An 18,965-nucleotide genomic window follows, 5' to 3' on the forward strand; every position below is an offset into this window, starting at 1 on the left:
TGATCTGACTGTGTGTGTGTGTGTGTGTGTGTGTGTGTGTGTGTGTGTGTGTCTGTAGATGACCTCACTGTTGGTGTGTGTTCTTGTCTCTTTCAGTCTTGCTGGCTGTAATCTCACTGCTAAGTGTTGTGAGAGATTGTCTTCAGCTCTACAATCCTCAAACTGTGTCCTGAGAGAGCTGGATCTGAGCAACAATGACCTGCAGGACTCTGGTGTAAAGTTTATTTCTGATGGACTGAAGAGTCCAAACTGTCAGCTGCAGATACTGAGGTATTAAGAACATATAAGAGATCATTTACAGTCAACTGATCACAGTGTGTGTGTGTGTGTGTGTGTGTGTGTCTGCAGATACTGAGGTATTAAGAACATAGAAGAGATAATTTACAGTAAACTGATCACAGTGTGTGTGTGTGTGTGTGTGTGTGTGTGTGTCTGCAGATACTGAGGTATTAAGAACATAGAAGAGATCATTTACAGTCAACTGGTTAAAATGTGTGTCTGTAGTTGACCTGTCTCTGTGTGTGTGTGTCTGTAGATGATGTCTCTGTGTGTGTGTGTCTGTAGGTTGTCTGGTTGTATGGTGACAGAGGAAGGCTGTGGTTATTTGTCTTCAGCTCTGAGTTTAAACCCCTCACACCTGAGAGAGCTGGATCTGAGCTACAATCACCCAGGAGAATCAGGAGTCAAGCTGCTCAAACACAAACTGCAGGATCCAAACTATAAACTGCAGATACTCAAGTATGTCAAACACTAATACTGACGTACTGAACATGTGTGTGAATGATGCAGATCTACATTAAATTATGTTTTATTAACAACATTTGGGAGGAGCTTTGTACGTCTCTTTGTACGTCTCTTTGCAGTCAGCTAACCCTCCAAAACAGTCATTAGATCCATCAGCGAGCCTGAGCTTAAAGTACTTTAATAATAATAATAATAATTATATATACTTTACTTTAAAATATTATAGTATTTCATTATACTATTATATTGTTTTCATGATTATGAAATGCTGCTTTTTATTTTTTACAGGACAGTATGTATTTTTACAATGTAGGATTTATCTTTTAATATATATTTTTAATAATGAGTGCTGGGGCGTGGCTTGTGGGCGTGGTCAACAACTATTGACTCAGTCTGATTATATGAGTGTCAACTTATGAACCTGTGTTTGTGTGTTTATAGTGTGGATCATGGAGGAGAGAAGAGGATGAGAGCAGGACTACGAAAGTGTAGGTCTACACACACACTCACACACACACACACACACACACACACACACACACACACGCACACACAGACACACACAGAGATACACACATACACACATGGAGACGGACACACACACACACACACACTCACAGAGAGTGATGTCGCTGCTCTTGAGAAACTGAAAGATGATTTGAAGCGATGTCCTCGAGTGTGGATTCAGTTTAATCATGTAAACCTTTAGATTCACCCTCGGCTTGTGACAGCTGAAGAGGATCTTGTGCGATCGCATCTCTGATTACTCTTGAGAAACTGAAAGATGAAGTATAGGCTACAGAAGGACAAATATCCAAACTTGAAAAAGAAAGCCAGTGTTGATCTGTGTCTCCTGCAGGTGTACAGCTGTACTGTGTGTATCATGAGCGCTCAGACTGACCTGAGACCTGAGACACACAGACATTTCAGCAGTTATTATAGACCTGTGTGTGTCCCGTGTTTCTGTCACTGAACCAGTCATCACATTAATTATCAGCTTATCACTCTTTTACATGCCCAATTGTCAAATTCATGACAATGTTTTACATTCAAACGACCCGTAAACTTTATAGTGAAAAGTCATTTAAAAGCATCTGGAATGCAATCAAGTAATTTTAAAAACTGTTTTTAAAGCATTTGCTGCATGGATTAAAAAAAGAGGCTTCAGACAAATCCTGCAAACAATTCTCCATCTGCCGCTAACAGCTTTGATGCGTCACAACGCGAAGAGGAGTCAATTATTCCACTTATACTACAGTTACCACCTCAAGACATCGATCAGATGATTTATTTAAAGGGATTCGTCCGGTTTTTGTTCTTAAATACTATTGTGAGTTTGATGATTTACTTTTTTTTTTTTTGGAAGCCATGATATATTACCATTCAAAATACAATTAAAAACTTTTTTATATATCTAATAATAATAATAATAATAATAATGATAATAATAAAAATAATAATAATAATAATAATAATAATAGTCAATGTGACGTCAGGAAGACGTTGGACTCCAACAATTTTGGTTGAAAATGAAAGTCGGGTTGATGTCTAAACCCAACTTTGTTTGACGTCAAACTCCGACATCAGACAGACGTTGAATTTTGGTTGGAATAAGCACCACACTGCAACAAAGGTTGAAATGCATGGCAGCACATTAAATATCTCAAGATCTCAGCAGAGAAGGATTAAACAACTGCACAAACAGCGTTACCAGCTTCACGTATTACTAACCAGACTGACTTTATTTCTGTCAGACGTCTACAGAAGATCTTATTGAAAATTAACAGGGGTTTAACTCTAATGTGTTTAATTTCCATAACAGCATAAGAGTTAAACACCATAACAGTGATTCGTGTTTCCATTAGTTGGGCTCTTAACACTTATTATATCTTTTGTCTTCGCTGTGACAGTTGTGTGTCAAGCACATTTGCAGCATCAAAGAAAACTAACGTGACATGTGATCAGGTGATGGCTGTTATCAGTTAATGGTTTTATAATCATAAAATAACCTGATTCACTGATGTTTTTACATTCATATTACAAACACTGTGTTTCTGTCACATGAGATCCAGTGGTATTATAACAATCAGTTAAAATGTTTTAAACATGAGCTCAAAAAATTTAACCTACGGCGACACACACAGACATCAACAATCAGCGTATGAATCTCAACAATGGTGACATGCTTAATGCAGCAATGCATGCTGGAAGCCATGAGTTCTATACTATGCATTGCTGCATGAAGCATGTCACCATTGTTGAGATTCATACGCTGATTGTTGATGTCTGTGTGTGTCGCCGTAGGTTAAGTTTTTTGAACTCATGTTTAAAAGTTTTTAACTGATTGTTATAATGTCTGCTCTGAAGGAAGAAAGTATTGTTTCTTGAATATTGTTCATTAACTATTGGGTCAATGACAAAAATTGTTTTATCCTCAATCAATTTTCTTCATGATTATGAAAACTATATCACCTTACATTTGTTCATGGCCCCTTTTATAACAAATTATGTGTTTTGGTAAACACTATTACAAGAATCACAAACTTACTAAGCCAAGAGTCAAACTACCTAACTAAAGCAAACACTGATCACAATAATGGTGATCAAACATTTTCAAATAAAACATCAACATCTAAATCTCTGTTAATTCTCAAAAATAACTTCTGTAGACGTCTGACAGAAATAAAGTCAAACTGGTTAGTAATAAGTGAAGATGGTAAAATGTGTACTGCCATGCATTTCAACGTTTTTTATGATTTTTTTTTGTGGGGGTGTTTATTCCAGCCAAAATTCAGCATCTGCCCAACACTGGAGCTTGACGTCAAACTGTCGTTGGATTTAGACGTCAACCTGATTTTTATTTTCAACCAAAATCCAACGTCTAACCGACGTTGGAGTCTACATCCTGTGCCTGCTGGGTAAAGACATCCTGATCCTCTCGTGAGTAGCGTTTTGAGCTCAGATAAGATAATGGTCGTTCACTCAGAATTCAGACATCACTACAGAATGTGTGACAGCTGATCTAGTGCACTATATAGTGTATAGGGAGCGGTTTCAGACACAGCTTTAGTCAAAGCTGTAAACACACAGACATCTTCAGTGTTGTGTTGTTCTTGATGTTTCTCTCTTCTTGTGTTCAGATGCCTGTGATCTCACACTGGATCCAAACACAGCACACACTGAACTCGTTCTATCTGATGAGAACAAGAAGATCACACATGTGAAAGATCGTCAGCCGTATCCTGATCATCCAGAGAGATTTGATGTTGTTTCTCAGGTTCTGAGTGTTGAAAGTCTGACTGGACACTGTTACTGGGAGACTGAATGGAGCGGAGTTTATGCTGTAATATCAGTGTCATATAAAAGAATCAACAGGAAAGGAGTAGGGAGAGACTGTGTGTTTGGATGCAATGACAAATCCTGGAGTCTGTGGTGCTCTGATAACAGTTTCTCTGTCTGTCACAATAATAACAGAACTGATATATCTGTTGTCTGTTCATCCTGTAAGAGAGTAGGAGTGTATGTGGACGTGTCGGCCGGCTCTCTGTCCTTCTACAGCGTCTCTGACACACACACACTCACACACTTACACACACACACACTCACACACTTACACACACACAACACCACATTCACTGAACCCCTCTACGCTGGATTTAGCATTGAATATTATTCCTCAGTGTCTCTGTGTGATATTAAATGATAGAGAGACTCTTTCTGAGGTTCACATGCACACAAACTCATCAAATCTCACATCAGTACATTTCTATTCATTTTTAATTAGTTTTTCATCATCATACAGAAGTTATGAATCTAGATCAGACTCTCATACTGTTCTGAATCTTTAATAAACAGAGTAATATGTGTGCTTTAATATTTCTATTGTAAACTGCTCATCAAATGTAATAAAAGTCCATTAGTGACTATTTGATCCTGAACTGGTTTCTGAATCCTGATGTGAACTGATGACAGTATGAATAATCATGAATGTGATTGAGATCAGAGGCTGAATGAATGAATCCGTCTCCTGATCGTCTGCTTTATTTTTCTGTCTGCGCTGATTTAACACTCGATTCACTTAATTAATTCTGTCCAAACACTCACACACTGAAAAAAATAATAAGTAAATTTACTTAATTTTTATTTGGCAAGTTTTTGCACAAGCATTTTTCAAGTAAATTTAACACATTTGGAAATTAAGTAAATCTACTTAACTAAGTTAAGTAAAAATAAAAAAACGAATAAGTACATGTAACTTGACCTGTTAAATTTTATTGAGTAAATTTAAATTAAATAAATGGAGTTAATGAAGTTAACTAAAGTTCGGGAACAAGGCCACGTCTCAACCAATCATCTCGTCCCCCATCAGCTATTTATGCTAGACCAACCTTCTCTGAACTGTTGACTCAGTTTCTCGTTGGTCCCTCTCGCCATGGATCCCGAACTGCAGATCAACCCCTCCGACTCAGATGACGATCTTTTCAGGGGCAATTCCCTTCCACCCAGCCGGTCTTCTCACCGGTCCTCACCCAGCAAATCTTCTCACCGGTCCTCTCGCAGCCAATCTTCCCACTGGTCCCACCTTCCGCCATTCGAATCCCTCGGTCCCGCGACCGCGAGCCTTCTCGTGCAGGTTCGCCATCCGGGATTTCTCCGGCCCGGGCTCGGCCACGCGCCCGCTCTCTGCCGCCCTCGAGGGATTCTGTCCGCGATCGCCATTGATCTCTCGGGCACGGAAGTCGGTGCGACCGCTCTCTCCGCCAACAGCATCGACAACCATCCGCCGGTAATCCTCGGCCAAACACTCCCGGCAAGTCCGCCGGATCAGAGTCTGCTATCAAGCACTGGACCGTAGCTCGCCTCCAGCGCGCTCTCAAGGATAAAGGCATTCATTTTAGCCGCACTGATAATAAATTAAGGCTATTTCAACTTTACACTGCACCCATCAACGCTGCTCCAAATGCAAACTCGGAGACCTCAGCCGTTCCGGTATCCTCACGGAATTCCTCCATCATCACTCGTGACGTCACCACTCAGCCTAGCGATCGACCTCAAGCCACAGCCGCGCCACCTAGTGGCGACCAGAGGCTAACTGCATCCTCTCTGAGTTTCCCCGCCGTCACCAGTGACGTCACCACTCAGCAAGCAGCATCGGCGCCACCTAGTGGCAGCCAAATGCAACTGCCACTCAACCCAGCTCTTTCTACCTCTGAATTATCTCAGATAATTACATAATTTCTCTCATCTTTGGGTTCACAAACTGCCACAAATCCTAACACTCATTCATCCTCTCATCCCATCATCCATTCCTCTACCCATTCTTCAGCCGCCACAGCCTCTGTTACTTCTACTTCCGGATTCATTCCCACCAGTGGACCTTTTCAACCTCCCTCAGTACCTTCTCCTTTTCCAACTAACCTATCCTATTTCCCCTCCCTAACCTACCCTTACTCATCCCTCACTTCCCCTAGCCCCTCCCCTTCCATATACCCTCATACCGTGCCATCTAACAGCAGCACATATACCCTGGCCACAGCAGTACCTCCTCCCCGGCCAGCTTCATCAGTTATTCGGCCTTCCCCCGCCTCCCAAGCCTTACGTCTTCAGATTCTATCCGGTAACTACACTGATCTAGCCCACCTTCTCCAGCCGTCGCTCAAAAATTTTATCCAGCCCAGAGATCTTCAAACCAGCCAAGGGCTCATGCAGCTTAGCCATACCTTAAATCCTAGTTCAAAAGATCTTACCCCTACCGAATTCGCTTTAGCTTTTTCGATCTTCAGAGACATCATTTGTTCCGTTTATCCGGACCGAAGGTCAGAGCTAGACGATTATCTGTCTATCGTTCTAGATATGGCTGTCCGCTTTGGAGGGACAGGCTTCTATAACTACCACGTTTTATTCGCTACCCAAGCAGCAGGTCGGTTACAGCAGTTTAACCAAGGAACATACTGGGGCACTCTCGATCCGGAGCTTTACTGCCGCATCTTCGCAGCCCGTTCTTCACTTTCCTGCGAGCTTTGCGGAGCCCCGTCACATCCTGCCTCAACGTGCACGGTTATAACCCCCTTTAAGTCACAGCTGCCGTCCTCCCGCAGGACACCCATATTCAACAGACTGTCTCCAGCTGCTCCACCTCCTCCTTTAATTCAAAAGCCCCTCGACGTACGTCCCACAGTCAACGTCCCAATTCCCAAAAGTATAGATAAAAGGGGACGGCCGGTTCTGTACCAAGGAGGCAGAATGATCAGAATCAGAATCAGAAAGAGCTTTTTTGCCAAGTATGCTTGCGCATACAAGGAATTTGTTTTAGTGACATAAGCTTCCAGTACACAGAGACACCAACACATAGACAAAAAAATAATAAAACAAATTGTAGGCAAATAAATAAGTGTATAAACAATTGTGCTATAATTGATAATGGAATAGGATTGAATAAGATGCAGGGATGTACTAGGATGGAGGGGTAACAAATAAATATAAGGATATTGCACTTTTTTTTTTTTTTTTTTTTTTTTTGCATAAGCGTAAGTGGGGAACATTTAACTGTTCATGAGGTAGATTGCCTGGGGGAAGAAACTGTTTTTGTGCCTTACTGTTCTGGTATTTGCAGCTCTTAGGCGCCGGCCAGATGGCAAAAGTTCAAAAATGGGCTGACTTGGATGTGAGGGATCCAGAGTGATTTTATGAGCCCTTTTCCTCACTCTGGATGTATACAGTTCTTGAAGGGTGGGCAGGGGAGCACCAATAATCCTTTCAGCAGTCCGAACAGTTCTCTGTAGTCTTCTGATGTCTGATTTTGTTGCTGAGCCAAACCAGACAGTTATAGAAGTACACAGTACAGAATCAATGATGGCTGAGTTCCTGTGGCAGGTTAAACTTCCTCAGCTGGCGAAGGAAGTACAACCTCTGCTGGGCCTTTTTCACAATGGAGTCAATGTGATTGTCCCACTTCAGGCCCTGAGAGATGGTGGTTCCCAGGAATCTGAATGACTCCACTGCAGTCACAGTGCTGTCCATGATGGTGAGTGGGGAAAGAGCAGGGTGGTTTCTCCTAAAGTCCACGATCATCTCCACTGTTTTGAGCGTGTTCAGCTCCAGGTTGTTAAGACTGCACCAGACAGCCAGCTGCTCAACCTCTTGTCTGTAAGCAGACTCATCACCATCCTGGATGAGGCCGATGACTGTAGTGTCGTCTGCAAACTTCAGGAGCTTGACAGAGGGTTCTTTAGAGGTGCAGTCATTGGTGTACAGGGAGAAGAGCAGAGGGGAGAGAACACATCCCTGAGCCAGTGTTGGTGGTGCAGTTGTTTGACATGAATTTCCCCAGTCTCACTAACTGTTGCCTATCTGTCAGAAAGCTGGTGATCCACTGACAGATAGAGCTAGGAACAGAGAGCTGGGTCAGTTTGGTCTGGAGGGTTGTTGGGATGATGGTGTTGAAAGCCGAACTAAAGTCCACAAACAGGATCCTCACATAAGTCCCTGTTTTGTCCAGATGTTGCAGGATGAAGTGCAATCACATGTTGATTGCATCATCCACGGACCTGTTTGCTCGGTAAGCAAACTGCAGGGGGTCCAGTAAGGGTCCAGTGATGTCCTTCAGATAACCCAGAACCAGTTTTTCAAACGGCTTCATGACGACAGACGTTAGAGCCACAGGCCTGTAGTTGTTAAGTCCTGTTATCTTGGGTTTCTTTGGAACGGGGATTATGGTGGAGCGTTTGAAGCAGGAAGGCACTTCACACAACTCCAGGGATCTGTTGAAGATCTGTGAAAAGATGGGGGCCAGCTGGTCAGCACAGATTTTCAGACAGGCTGGTGTAACGCCATCTGGGCCTGGTGCTTTTCTACTTTTGTTCTTCTTGAAGACCTGGCACACATCATCTTCACAGATTTGAAGAGCAGGAGTTGTGGAGAGGGGGATTGCAGGAGGTGTTAATGGTTGTGTAGGGAGATGGTCAGAATGGGTGTTGGGGGTTTCAAATCTACAATAAAACTCATGCAGGTCGTTAGCAAGTCGTTGATTAGCCTCAGTGCAAGGGGATGGTGTCTTGTAGTTTGTGATGGCCCCTCAGTCCTCTCAAAACTGAAGTTGAGTCGTTGGAAGTAAACTGGTCTTCCAACTTTTTAGCGTAGGTCTTTTTAGCCGCTCTGATCTCTTTGTTCAGTGTGTTCCTGGCCTGATTGTACAAGTCCCTGTCCCCATTTCTGTAGGCATCCTCTTTGGCCTGACGAAGATGTTTGAGTTTTACTGTAAACCATGGCTTATCATTGTTAAATGTTAAATAAGTCCTGGTAGGAATGCATACATCCTCACAGAAACTAATATAGGATGTTACAGTCTCTGTGAGTTCGTCCAGATCGGTGGTAGCAGCTTCAAAAACACTCCAATCAGTGATGTCAAAACAAGATTGTAAATCCCGCTCTGTTTCGCTGGTCCATCTCTTCACAGTCCTTACTACAGGTTTAGCAGATTTAAGTTTTTGCTTGTAGGACGGTATAAGATGAACCAGACAGTGATCAGAATGTCCCAAAGCTGCTCATGGAACAGAGTGATATGCATCCTTTATTGTGGTGTAACAGTGATCCAATATATTACTGTCTCTGGTGGGACATGTAACATGATGTCTGTATTTTGGCAGTTCACGGGAAAGATTGGCTTTATTAAAGTCCCTAAGAATGATTAAAACAGAGTCCGGGTGTTGTTGTTCTGTCTCTGTGATCTGATCAGCGAGTTTCTGTAAAGCCAGGCTTACTTGTGCTTGCGGAGGAATGTAAACACTAACCAGAATGAACGAGTGAAACTCCAGCGGCGAATAGAACGGCTTGCAGTTGACAAACTGCATTTCTAGATCAGGACAGCACATCTTCTTTAACACCGTTACATCTCTACACCACCGTTCATTGATGTAAAAGCATGTCCCGCCGCCGCGCGATTTCCCCGTTGATTCTGATTAGCGATCCGCTCTGAACAGCTGAAAGCCCGGCAGATGGAGCGCGCTGTCCGGTATGGCGTCATTCAGCCAGGTTTCCGTGAAACACAGAGCAGCAGAGTGTGAGAAATCCTTATTTGTCCGAGAGAGCAGAAGGAGTTCATCTGTTTTGTTGGGTAGAGAGCGGAGATTTGCCAGATGGATGCTAGGCAATGGCATTCGAAATCCGCGCTTCCTGAGTCTGACGAGCGCTCCTGCTCGCTTCCCCCGTCTGCGCGTCCTGAAGCGTTTGATCAGCGCCGCCGCTCCTCCGATAACAACGTTCAGTAAAACGTCTGAATAATTTAAATCCGGTAAAAGACCTTGTGGTGTGTTCTGCCGAATGTTCATCAGTTTATCCCTGGTGAAACTGATCGTGTTTGTTAAACAAAAAACAGGAAAAATGAACAAAAACAGTACAAACACTGGAAAGCCAAGCACTGAAGCAGCCATGCGCGGCGCCATCGAGTACATCATCCCCTTAAACAGTACTTTATATTAGTACTGTTCTGCAATAATTTCAACGACCTCGGCTGTTCGCTCTCCAGCTGTAGACTACTCCACGTCTGCTCCTTCTGTGGCGGCTCCCACGCCAGGAATTCCTGCCCCCACAGCCCAACCACCTTACCTCAATGACTACTAAAGTACCTCAGCACTCCGATTAAGGTTAAAGCCCTAACCTCCGCTTTATTAAACCACCCCGATAAAGAGTTTGTAGATTTTCTTACCAATGGCTTACTAAATGGTTTCCATCCAGGTTTAGATATCACGCCAGACACTTCTCATATCTCCAACAATCTTCAGTCCGCTCTCTCCGAGCCAGACACTGTAGATGCACTAATAGCGAAGGAAGTTCAAGAAGGATTTATGATTGGTCCGTTCAAAGAACCTCCTTTCTCTCCTTTTAGAATCAGTCCTATAGGAATCGCCACCAGGAAATACTCTGGGAAAAAGAGATTAATCATTGACCTTTCTTCCCCTCATGGCTCATTTATTCCTAGCATTAATAGCATTATCCCTGCCCCAGATTTCTCCATGAAATACGCTACCATCGAACAAGCTATCACACTCATCAGCCAGGCAGGCCACAGCTCGTGGCTCTCAAAAGCTGATATCACCAACGCCTTTAAAGTCATGCCCATTAATCCAGAATTCTGGCGTTTCTTTGGCGTATCCTGGAAAGGAGCATATTATTTCGCCGTACGCCTAACCTTTGGCTGCAAAAGCAGCCCTAAGATTTTCGACTCTCTCTCTGACCCTTATGTTGGATCCTTATCAACAACCACAAGCTTCCCTATGTCCTTCACTATCTCGATGACTTTCTCATCATTACACCTCCATCCTCACCTCCACACTCAGGTCTGTCTACTCTCATCAAAGTCTTTTCGGAGCTGGGTGTTCCCCTTTCAAAAGAGAAAACAATTGGGCCATGCACTTCCATCGAGTTTTTAGGCATCACCCTAGACTCCACGTCCTTCCAAGCATCTCTGCCTCCAGAGAAATTACAACGTATTTCCCTTCTGCTATCAAATTACCTTCTAGTAGATAGGTGCATGAAGCAGCAGCTTTTGGTCCTCCTCGGTCACCTCAACTACGCCATCAGAATAATTCCCCAAGGGAAATCTTTTCTCTCCTACCTTCTATCAAAAACAGCTTCAATTCCTTCCCTCCATGACAAAGTCAATCTGGACGAAGGCTGTAAGATGGAGATGCACCTCTGGCAGAAATTCTTGTCTTCTGGAAGACATCCAGCTGTACACCGATGCAGCACCTTCCACCGGATTTGGGGGGTACTATGGCGGTCGTTGGTTCGCTTCCGAATGGCCTCCCGAGTTTAGCCATCTCGTTCAGCAATCAGTCTCTCCCTCATCCACTCTTCATGAAATTTATCCAGTCATTATTGCAGCCATTCTTTGGGGGCATAAATGGTCTAAACACACTATACTTATCCACTCTGACAACTCCGCAGTAGTTGAAATCATTAATAAAAGCAGATCTCATTCCCCAGCCATCATGCAATTCGTCTGCAGACTGACTGTAATATCTGCTCAACACCAGTTCGTAATACGAGCCGGCCACATTCCGGGCTACCGCAATAACATAGCTGATTCTTTGTCTCTTCTTTCTTTTCAGAAGTTCAGAATCTTGGCTCCAGAGTCAGACATCCATCCCACGCCAGTCCCACCGTTTTCAGCTACAATCTTCAACTAAATCCCCACCTGGAAGACCTTTCACGTGCTTCGGAGAAGCTATCCTCAATGGTCTCGCCCTTAGGACCCTCTCCACCTACCTAACCGGATGGAAGTGCTTTAATGCTTACCACTCCTACTACCAACTTCAATTTCCTCTAATATACGCTTGGTCAATCTGCAACTTTGTCTCGGATGCTCATTTAAATAAAAAAATCAGAACCTCCACCATCAAGTCTTACTTATCAGGAATCAACTTCATCCACAAGCTTGCGACCGGCGAGCAGTGCCTCTCAATTTCCCATTCCCACGTTTCCATGTTAATTAAAGAAACAAGAATCAGCTCCCTGTCACGACCGGGATACAGAAATACACAGAGAGATCCACGTGCAGGTATGACATTTATTAAGGGTAATCCAAAGGGGTAAACAGTCCAGGCAGGGTCAAAACCAGAGTATCCAATAAACAAGAAAACAGACAAGAACACACGGCAAGAGCAAGAGTACGGATTAGCATTAAACATAAGACAAGGACTCCGTGACACATACTCAGACAGACCGGGTATAAGTACACAGAAGGTAATGAGGGAACTGGAGACAGGTGGGGACTAATCAATTAACCCAAACAAGGAGGAAGGTAACCAAATAAGGGAACAGACAGTTCATAAAGTGAAAGACATCGTGGGAAAGGAGGACATCTAGTGGAAACCCAGGGAACACAACCCAGACACTGTGACAGTACCCCCCCTCTACGGAGCGGCTCCTAGACGCTCCATGACAAGACACAAAACAGAGACCAGGAGGGAGGCGGACAGGTGGAGGCTCAGGGGGAGGGACGGAGGGCCAGAAAAGAAAAATATGGGGAACAGACACCAGAAGTGTAAACACAAAACAGGGAGACCAGGAGGGAGGAGGACCGGAGGAGGTTCAGGGGGAGGGACGGAGGGCCAGACTAACAGAGAGGAACAGGGACAGGAGTGAACACAAGAACAAAAAGCAAAAAACAACATGAAGCCCCCCAGGGCGGAGCAGAAGACCACCACATCCTTGTGGTCGAGGCCAGAGTCCTCCAGGGTGGGGCAGAAGACCAACACAACCATGTAGTCAGGCCAAGAGTCCCCCAGGGCGGAGCAGAAGACCACCACGTCCTTGTGGTCAAAGCCAGAGTCCTCCAGGGCGGAGCAGAAGACCACCACACCCCGGTGGTCAAGGCGGAAACCCTCCAGGGCGGAGCAGAAGACCACCACAACCGTGTGGAACTTGGAACCTGACCACAACACTGGAACCTGACTCGAATCTGGAGAGTCCACTGGAACCTGACTCGATTCTGGAGAGTCAACAGGAACCTGACTCGACTCTGGAGAGTTCACTGGAACCTGACTCGACTCTGGAGAGTCCACTGGAACCTGACTCGACTCTGGAGGGTCAATTGGAACCTGACTCGACTCCAGAGGGTCAGGTGTGACTATCATCCTGTGCAGCGGCGTTGGGCAAGCAGCCATCTTGGGCCATGACTCTGGACCGGTGGCCAACTTGGGCAGTGGCACTGGGTGAGTGGCCATCTTGCGCTGTGGCACTGGGCTGGCAGCCATCTTGTGCTGTGGTGCTGGATGGGCGGCCATCTTGGGTTGTGGCGCTGGCTCAGCAGCCGTGACATGAACAGTCTTGGGAATTTCTAGGATCTTTGACAGCATGGAGAAATAATCCAAGAATGAGTCAGCGGCTATCTTGGGCGTTGGCGCTGAGCTGGCGGCCATCCTGCATCGTGGCACTGGATTGGTGACCACTTTGTGCTGTGGCGCTGTGCTGGCGTCCATATTGCCTCGTGGCGCTGGGTTGGTGGCCATCTTGTGCTGTGACGCTGGGCTGGCGGCCATCTTGCTTGGTGGTGCTGGGTTGGCGGCCATGTTGCCTCGTGGCGCTGAGCTGGCGGCCGTCTTGTACTGTGGTGTGAGGCTGGCTTCCATCTTGCCTCGTGGTGCGGGAATGGTGGCCATGCCCCTGTAACAACAATGAGTTTCACATAATAATTAACTCAAATGATATATAGGGAATTTGAATAATTAATCAGGAATATGATTAATTTATATCTCAGATGACAGTTACATTAAATTTTATTGATTATTAAAAATAGCTCAATTGCCTATACCAATACTAATCACAGGGCACTGTAATTTACTCATTAATATGTCAATATTCCATTCTTCATATCAATTGTTGTGATATCTCTTACTGTAAATTACTGCAAATCAAACAGTGGTTTGTCCAGCAAACCAGATTGACCTATCAATTTTCAATAAAGTTATCACTTATAATTCAAGGAAAAATATTCTCTGGCCATGAAAACATCATCCTATCCTTATGATAAATTTAGTTTCTAAATTTAAAGCTTGTAGCTAAAGATCAGACCTCTCAGTGACTCGTAATGTGAGTGGGGTGGAGTCCAAGCCAATCATGTTATATATGGGTTTTTAATAATTCAACTAGTAATACATCAAACTACAAATCACACAGAGTAAATATGCGTACGACAATACAGACAGTAAACTTTACAAGACATAACGGAATCCAAATAAAAGAGAGAGAGAGAGAGAGAGAGAGAGAGAATGGAGAAAATGAGAGAGATCACAAAATGAGCTCAGGTATGAAAATCAGTCAGTAACCTTTTTGGAAGCCAACAACGATCAGATCATAGCAACACTTTAAAGCAGCATTTAAATCTCCATAGAAAACGATACTTGCATGGCCCATCGTGCGTGAGCGTGGTCTTTTTGTGATGCTTTGTGCGCTGGTCCTTTTGAAAACTGCGCGCGTGTTCTGGAGGCCGTGTGACGCGTGTGCAAGCTGCGCTGGATCTTGGCGTGAGCGTGGAGTCACGTGGTCCTTTGTTGCAAAGGGGTGTTCGTTCATCTTCGCGCGGTATTTGAAAGGTTCAACAAACAATGTTCCAGAATTCGTCTTCCTTGTGTGGAGAGGCGAATAGTCGAATAAACTTAGTAAAGAAAAGAAAAGAAAACAGCAAAAACGAAAGTTTCCAAAGGAGCCATGAAAATGGCTTTCCTCTCCTCAGTCCCTGGGTCGCAGCATGTCCGAGAACAAAGAAGAGCAGAAGAGCGCGGATCTTGTCCGGTCGATTCTTATGGCTTGGGATGTTCACGCCTCTTTTCGCGTGAACCACCCAATGAACATCAGCGATCTGAAGCGGGGGAAAAGTTTCTTTGTCTCTGTGGAAACAACCCCCTAGTGATTTAGGGGTTGTCCGATTTCATCAGGGATATTCTAGCAAGTTCGTAATTCCAGATTAAATACATTTTTCATTACTTTGCTCTAGATAAATGAGTCTGTCAAAGCATGACGATTACACAGATAAGGAGAGTCATTAGGAGAGTCATTTCCCATCTACATATTTCGCTTCAACTTCTTCATCAGCCCTTTTGAGCCACTATCGGAGTATGTTGCTTCCAGATATGCCAATAATTCGTCTCCTCAAGAACCCCTCTTCCTTAACGGAAAGGGGAAAATGGCCACAAGATCTTGGTTTAACAAGCACTTTCAAAAGGTTCTCAGCGCCTCAGGCATGTCTCCCGAACACTACTCAATACACTCCTTTTGGATCGGAGCAGCCACAACGGCCGCCAGTGCAGGCATCTCGGACGAAACCATAAGAATCATGGGCCACTGGTCATCGGAAGCATATCGTCTTTACATCCGCAACAGTCTCAACGATCTCTATCAAGCCCAAGCCCACATCAGTTCATTCAAACCTTTGGGGGTCTTCTAGTAACCTATAGCATTATCTACAGAGACGAAGTCCCCACTCTGAGTCTCCCTAACAAGGCACCCTGGTCAGCCTGTTCAGAAGGATGATAACACCCTTTCTCATCCTATTTTCCCTATCCTAGACTTGATCCTAATAAAGTTTTATCTGCATAGTTGTGGTGTGGCCTGTTGTTAGTGAAATGGAGTTAATGAAGTTAACTAAAGTTCGGGAACAAGGCCACGCCTCAACCAATCATCTTGTCCCCCGTCAGCTATTTATGCTAGACCAACCTTCTCTGAACTGTTGACCCAGTTTCTCGTCCCCCCCTAAGCATTTAGCAGACACTTTTATCCAAAGCGACTTACAGTGCATTCAGGCTGACAATTTTCACCTATCATGTGTTCCCGGGGAATCAAACCCACAAACTTACACTCGCTAATGCAATGTTCTACCACTGAGCTACAGGAACACTTCAAGATCTTGTGAAAAATAAGTGCAAATTTCACTTACAAATCTGATATAATTAAGTAAAATCAGTTGTTCTTTTAAATATTTTGGAAAAGTTTTTACACTAATAAAAAACCCGAGATTCTAGAAATTTCTAAATGTAAAATTATTTTTTTCAAAACAGTTTTATCAAATCAGGGTAAATAAGTCTCTCACTTCTGTCCCTTTGAACCAGTTTAAAGCAAAGACAGCACGAAGGACTGGATGCACATGATAAATATTCTGCAATTAAGAAAACAGACAAAAGAAATTACACTGTAAAACCCGTCAAGTAACTTAACTCAAACCGTTTGAGTAAACAGATTGCCTTGATTTAAACCATGTAAGTTTTAAAACTTTTCAATTAAGTGATTAATTGAGTGATAATTGTGAATTAGTGATGAACAGCTGCTGTTAACAAACATAATTACTGAGGAAAAGAGAGAAAGGAACTACAACTGACTTCAGACACAGCCTTAGATGAAATCAACTGAAATAAAATACATGAAATCTCTCAAGATCTGATTAAACAACCCCACAAACAGCATCAACAGCTCCACTTATTAATAACCAGACTGACTTTATTTCTTTCAGACGTCTACAGAAGATCTTATTGAGAATGAACTAAGGTTTAGATGTTGATTTATTGTTTCATTTGAAGTAACCATGTTAGAGATCGTCTCGGTTACGTACGTAACCCTCGTCCCCTTATGGAGGGAACGGAGATGTTATGTTGACTGACAAATGGGGTCTCACTTGGGAGGCCAATCATCTCTGAATTTAAGAGAAAACGCCAATGAAAATTGGCTAGTGGATTAACACACCTGAGCCACTCCCGTGCCGACGGGTATAAATAGGGCGACAGGTGCATCCACTGAGGAGCCGAGAACGTGTCCCGGCAACAGCGAATGGTTCAAGGTTGTGGCATGGGGACATAACGTCTCCGTTCCCTCCATCAGGGAACGAGGGTTACGTATGTAACCGAGACGTTCCCTATCTGTCGGTCACTACGAGTTATGTCGACAGACAAATGGGGTCCTATGGAAAACGCCACAACCTGAACCTCGTCACAACCCTGTGGCGCTGCAATTGTTGACAAGCCCTGGCGTGCCACAAAAGCTACGCTTAAGGTCGTAACCTTCCCAAAGCCCCAGCGCAAATTCACTGACCTTGGTACCGAAGGGGCCAAAGGGTGAGTACATCGCTGCTGGAGAAGGCCATGCTGCTCTTCCGCCCACATAAAGTTAATGGAAGGGATTTCAACCTTCAGAGAAAGACTGCTTCAAATCTTCCCTATTTGTTCTTTCAGCTGGCAAGACAATGGGGAAGCGAGCCTTAGGGAAAAGGTCGCTACGGAGACCACATCCTACCCGTAGGGAGGTGACATGTGGATATACCGATATGGACTGACCCAGGGGGCAGTACTACATATGGAATGGGGTCTCTGAGGCAGGTCCTACCTTGGAGTAGGGATGGAACGGCTGCCAGAAGAGACTGACAGAACGGGTCTGTCAAGGGAAGACACGGGTTTGCCAAGAGGGAAACCTTACCGTGGAAGAATACACATATGGGATTACCCGTGGGGAACCAAGCCATATGAACACCTAGCCCAGTACAGGGGCTGACCGGGACTCCGGGCATGCTAACGCCAGTACTGGGCCTGGCGACAGACTGCTCCACCAAGTCTGACTGCCGAGGGTGCTGGAGGATGCTCGACCAGGGTACGCCAACCGGGGAACTCTACTGGGAGAAGAAAGGCGCTCACTACCCCGTGTCAGGGGGAATGGCGCAGCAAGCGTGACACCCAGCCAGCCCTTCCCGCCAATTACCTGTTACCCAACACATGGGAAGAAACTGGTTCTACACGGAGGTTGTAAAACCTCGCAAAGGTGTTAGGTGTCGCCCAGCCCGCAGCTCGACAGATGTCTGCCAGAGAGGCACCGTGCACCAGCACATAGGAGGAGTCCACACTCTGTGTGGAGTGGGCCCTCACCCCCAGGGGGCACGGCTCGCCTTGGGAATGATAAGCCAAGGAGATGGCGTCCACTATCCAGTGGGCCAACCTCTGCTTAGAGACAGCCTTCCCCTTCTGCTGACCTCCAAAGCAGACCAGGAGCTGCTCAGAGCTTCTAAAGCTCTGGGTGCGGTCCACGTATATGCGAAGCGCTCTTACGGGACACAGCAACGACAAGGCCTCCTCCAGGGGCAGCGCTTGCAGGTTCACCACCTGGTCTCGGAAGGGAGTGGTGGGAACCTTGGGCACGTATCCAGGCCGGGGTCTCAGGACAACGTGAGAGTAGGCCGGCCCGAACACAAGGCACTCTTCACTTACCGAAAATGCTTGGAGGTCAACGACCCTCTTGATGGAAGTGAGCGCGATCAGGAGCACTGTCTTGAGAGACAGGAACTTAAGTTCAACTGAATCCAGTGGCTCAAAGGGACCCCTCTGAAGTCCCGCCAGGACAATAGAGAGGTCCCAGGAGGGAATCAGGGGTGTCCTAGGAGGATGTAACCTTCTGGCACCCCTCAGGAACCTAACGATCAGGTCATGCCTCCCCAGGGACCGGCCGTCCACTGCATCTTGATGGGCTGCAATGGCAGCCACATACACCTTCAGGGTGGAGGGTGACAGCCCACGCGCCAACCTTTCTTGCAGGAAAGAAAGCATGACTCTGACCGGGCATCTCCGGGGGTCTTCTCAGTGAGAAGAACACCAATTCGTGAACAGACTCCACTTCAGAGCATAGGCCTGCCTCGTAGAAGGGGCTCTAGCCTGAGTGATAGTGTCTACCACCGCTGGGGGCAGATCACT

The 18,965-nt window shown here is 45.1% G+C and overlaps 1 protein-coding gene across 7 annotated transcripts in view; it reads left to right on the top strand.

Annotated features, from left to right (window-relative positions):
- LOC128019083 (NACHT, LRR and PYD domains-containing protein 12-like) overlaps positions 1–18,965 on the top strand; it is a 282,672-nt gene that overhangs the window by 232,889 nt on the left and 30,818 nt on the right. For 6 of the 7 annotated variants that reach the window (XM_052605883.1, XM_052606135.1, XM_052605966.1 and 3 more), the window contains one exon: positions 4,467–4,667. Coding sequence is in view for 1 of the 7 variants with exons in the window: in XM_052605720.1 (XP_052461680.1) it covers positions 97–270; positions 565–738; positions 1,186–1,232 (395 nt within the window). In the remaining 6 variants the exon portion in view is untranslated. Of the gene's footprint in view, positions 1–96; positions 271–564; positions 739–1,185; positions 1,233–4,466; positions 4,668–18,965 lie in introns of those variants that run through there. The other variant, XM_052605720.1, reaches the window with a different exon arrangement.

This window comes from Carassius gibelio, chromosome A1, assembly GCF_023724105.1.
Source record: "Carassius gibelio isolate Cgi1373 ecotype wild population from Czech Republic chromosome A1, carGib1.2-hapl.c, whole genome shotgun sequence".
NCBI lineage: Eukaryota > Metazoa > Chordata > Actinopteri > Cypriniformes > Cyprinidae > Carassius > Carassius gibelio.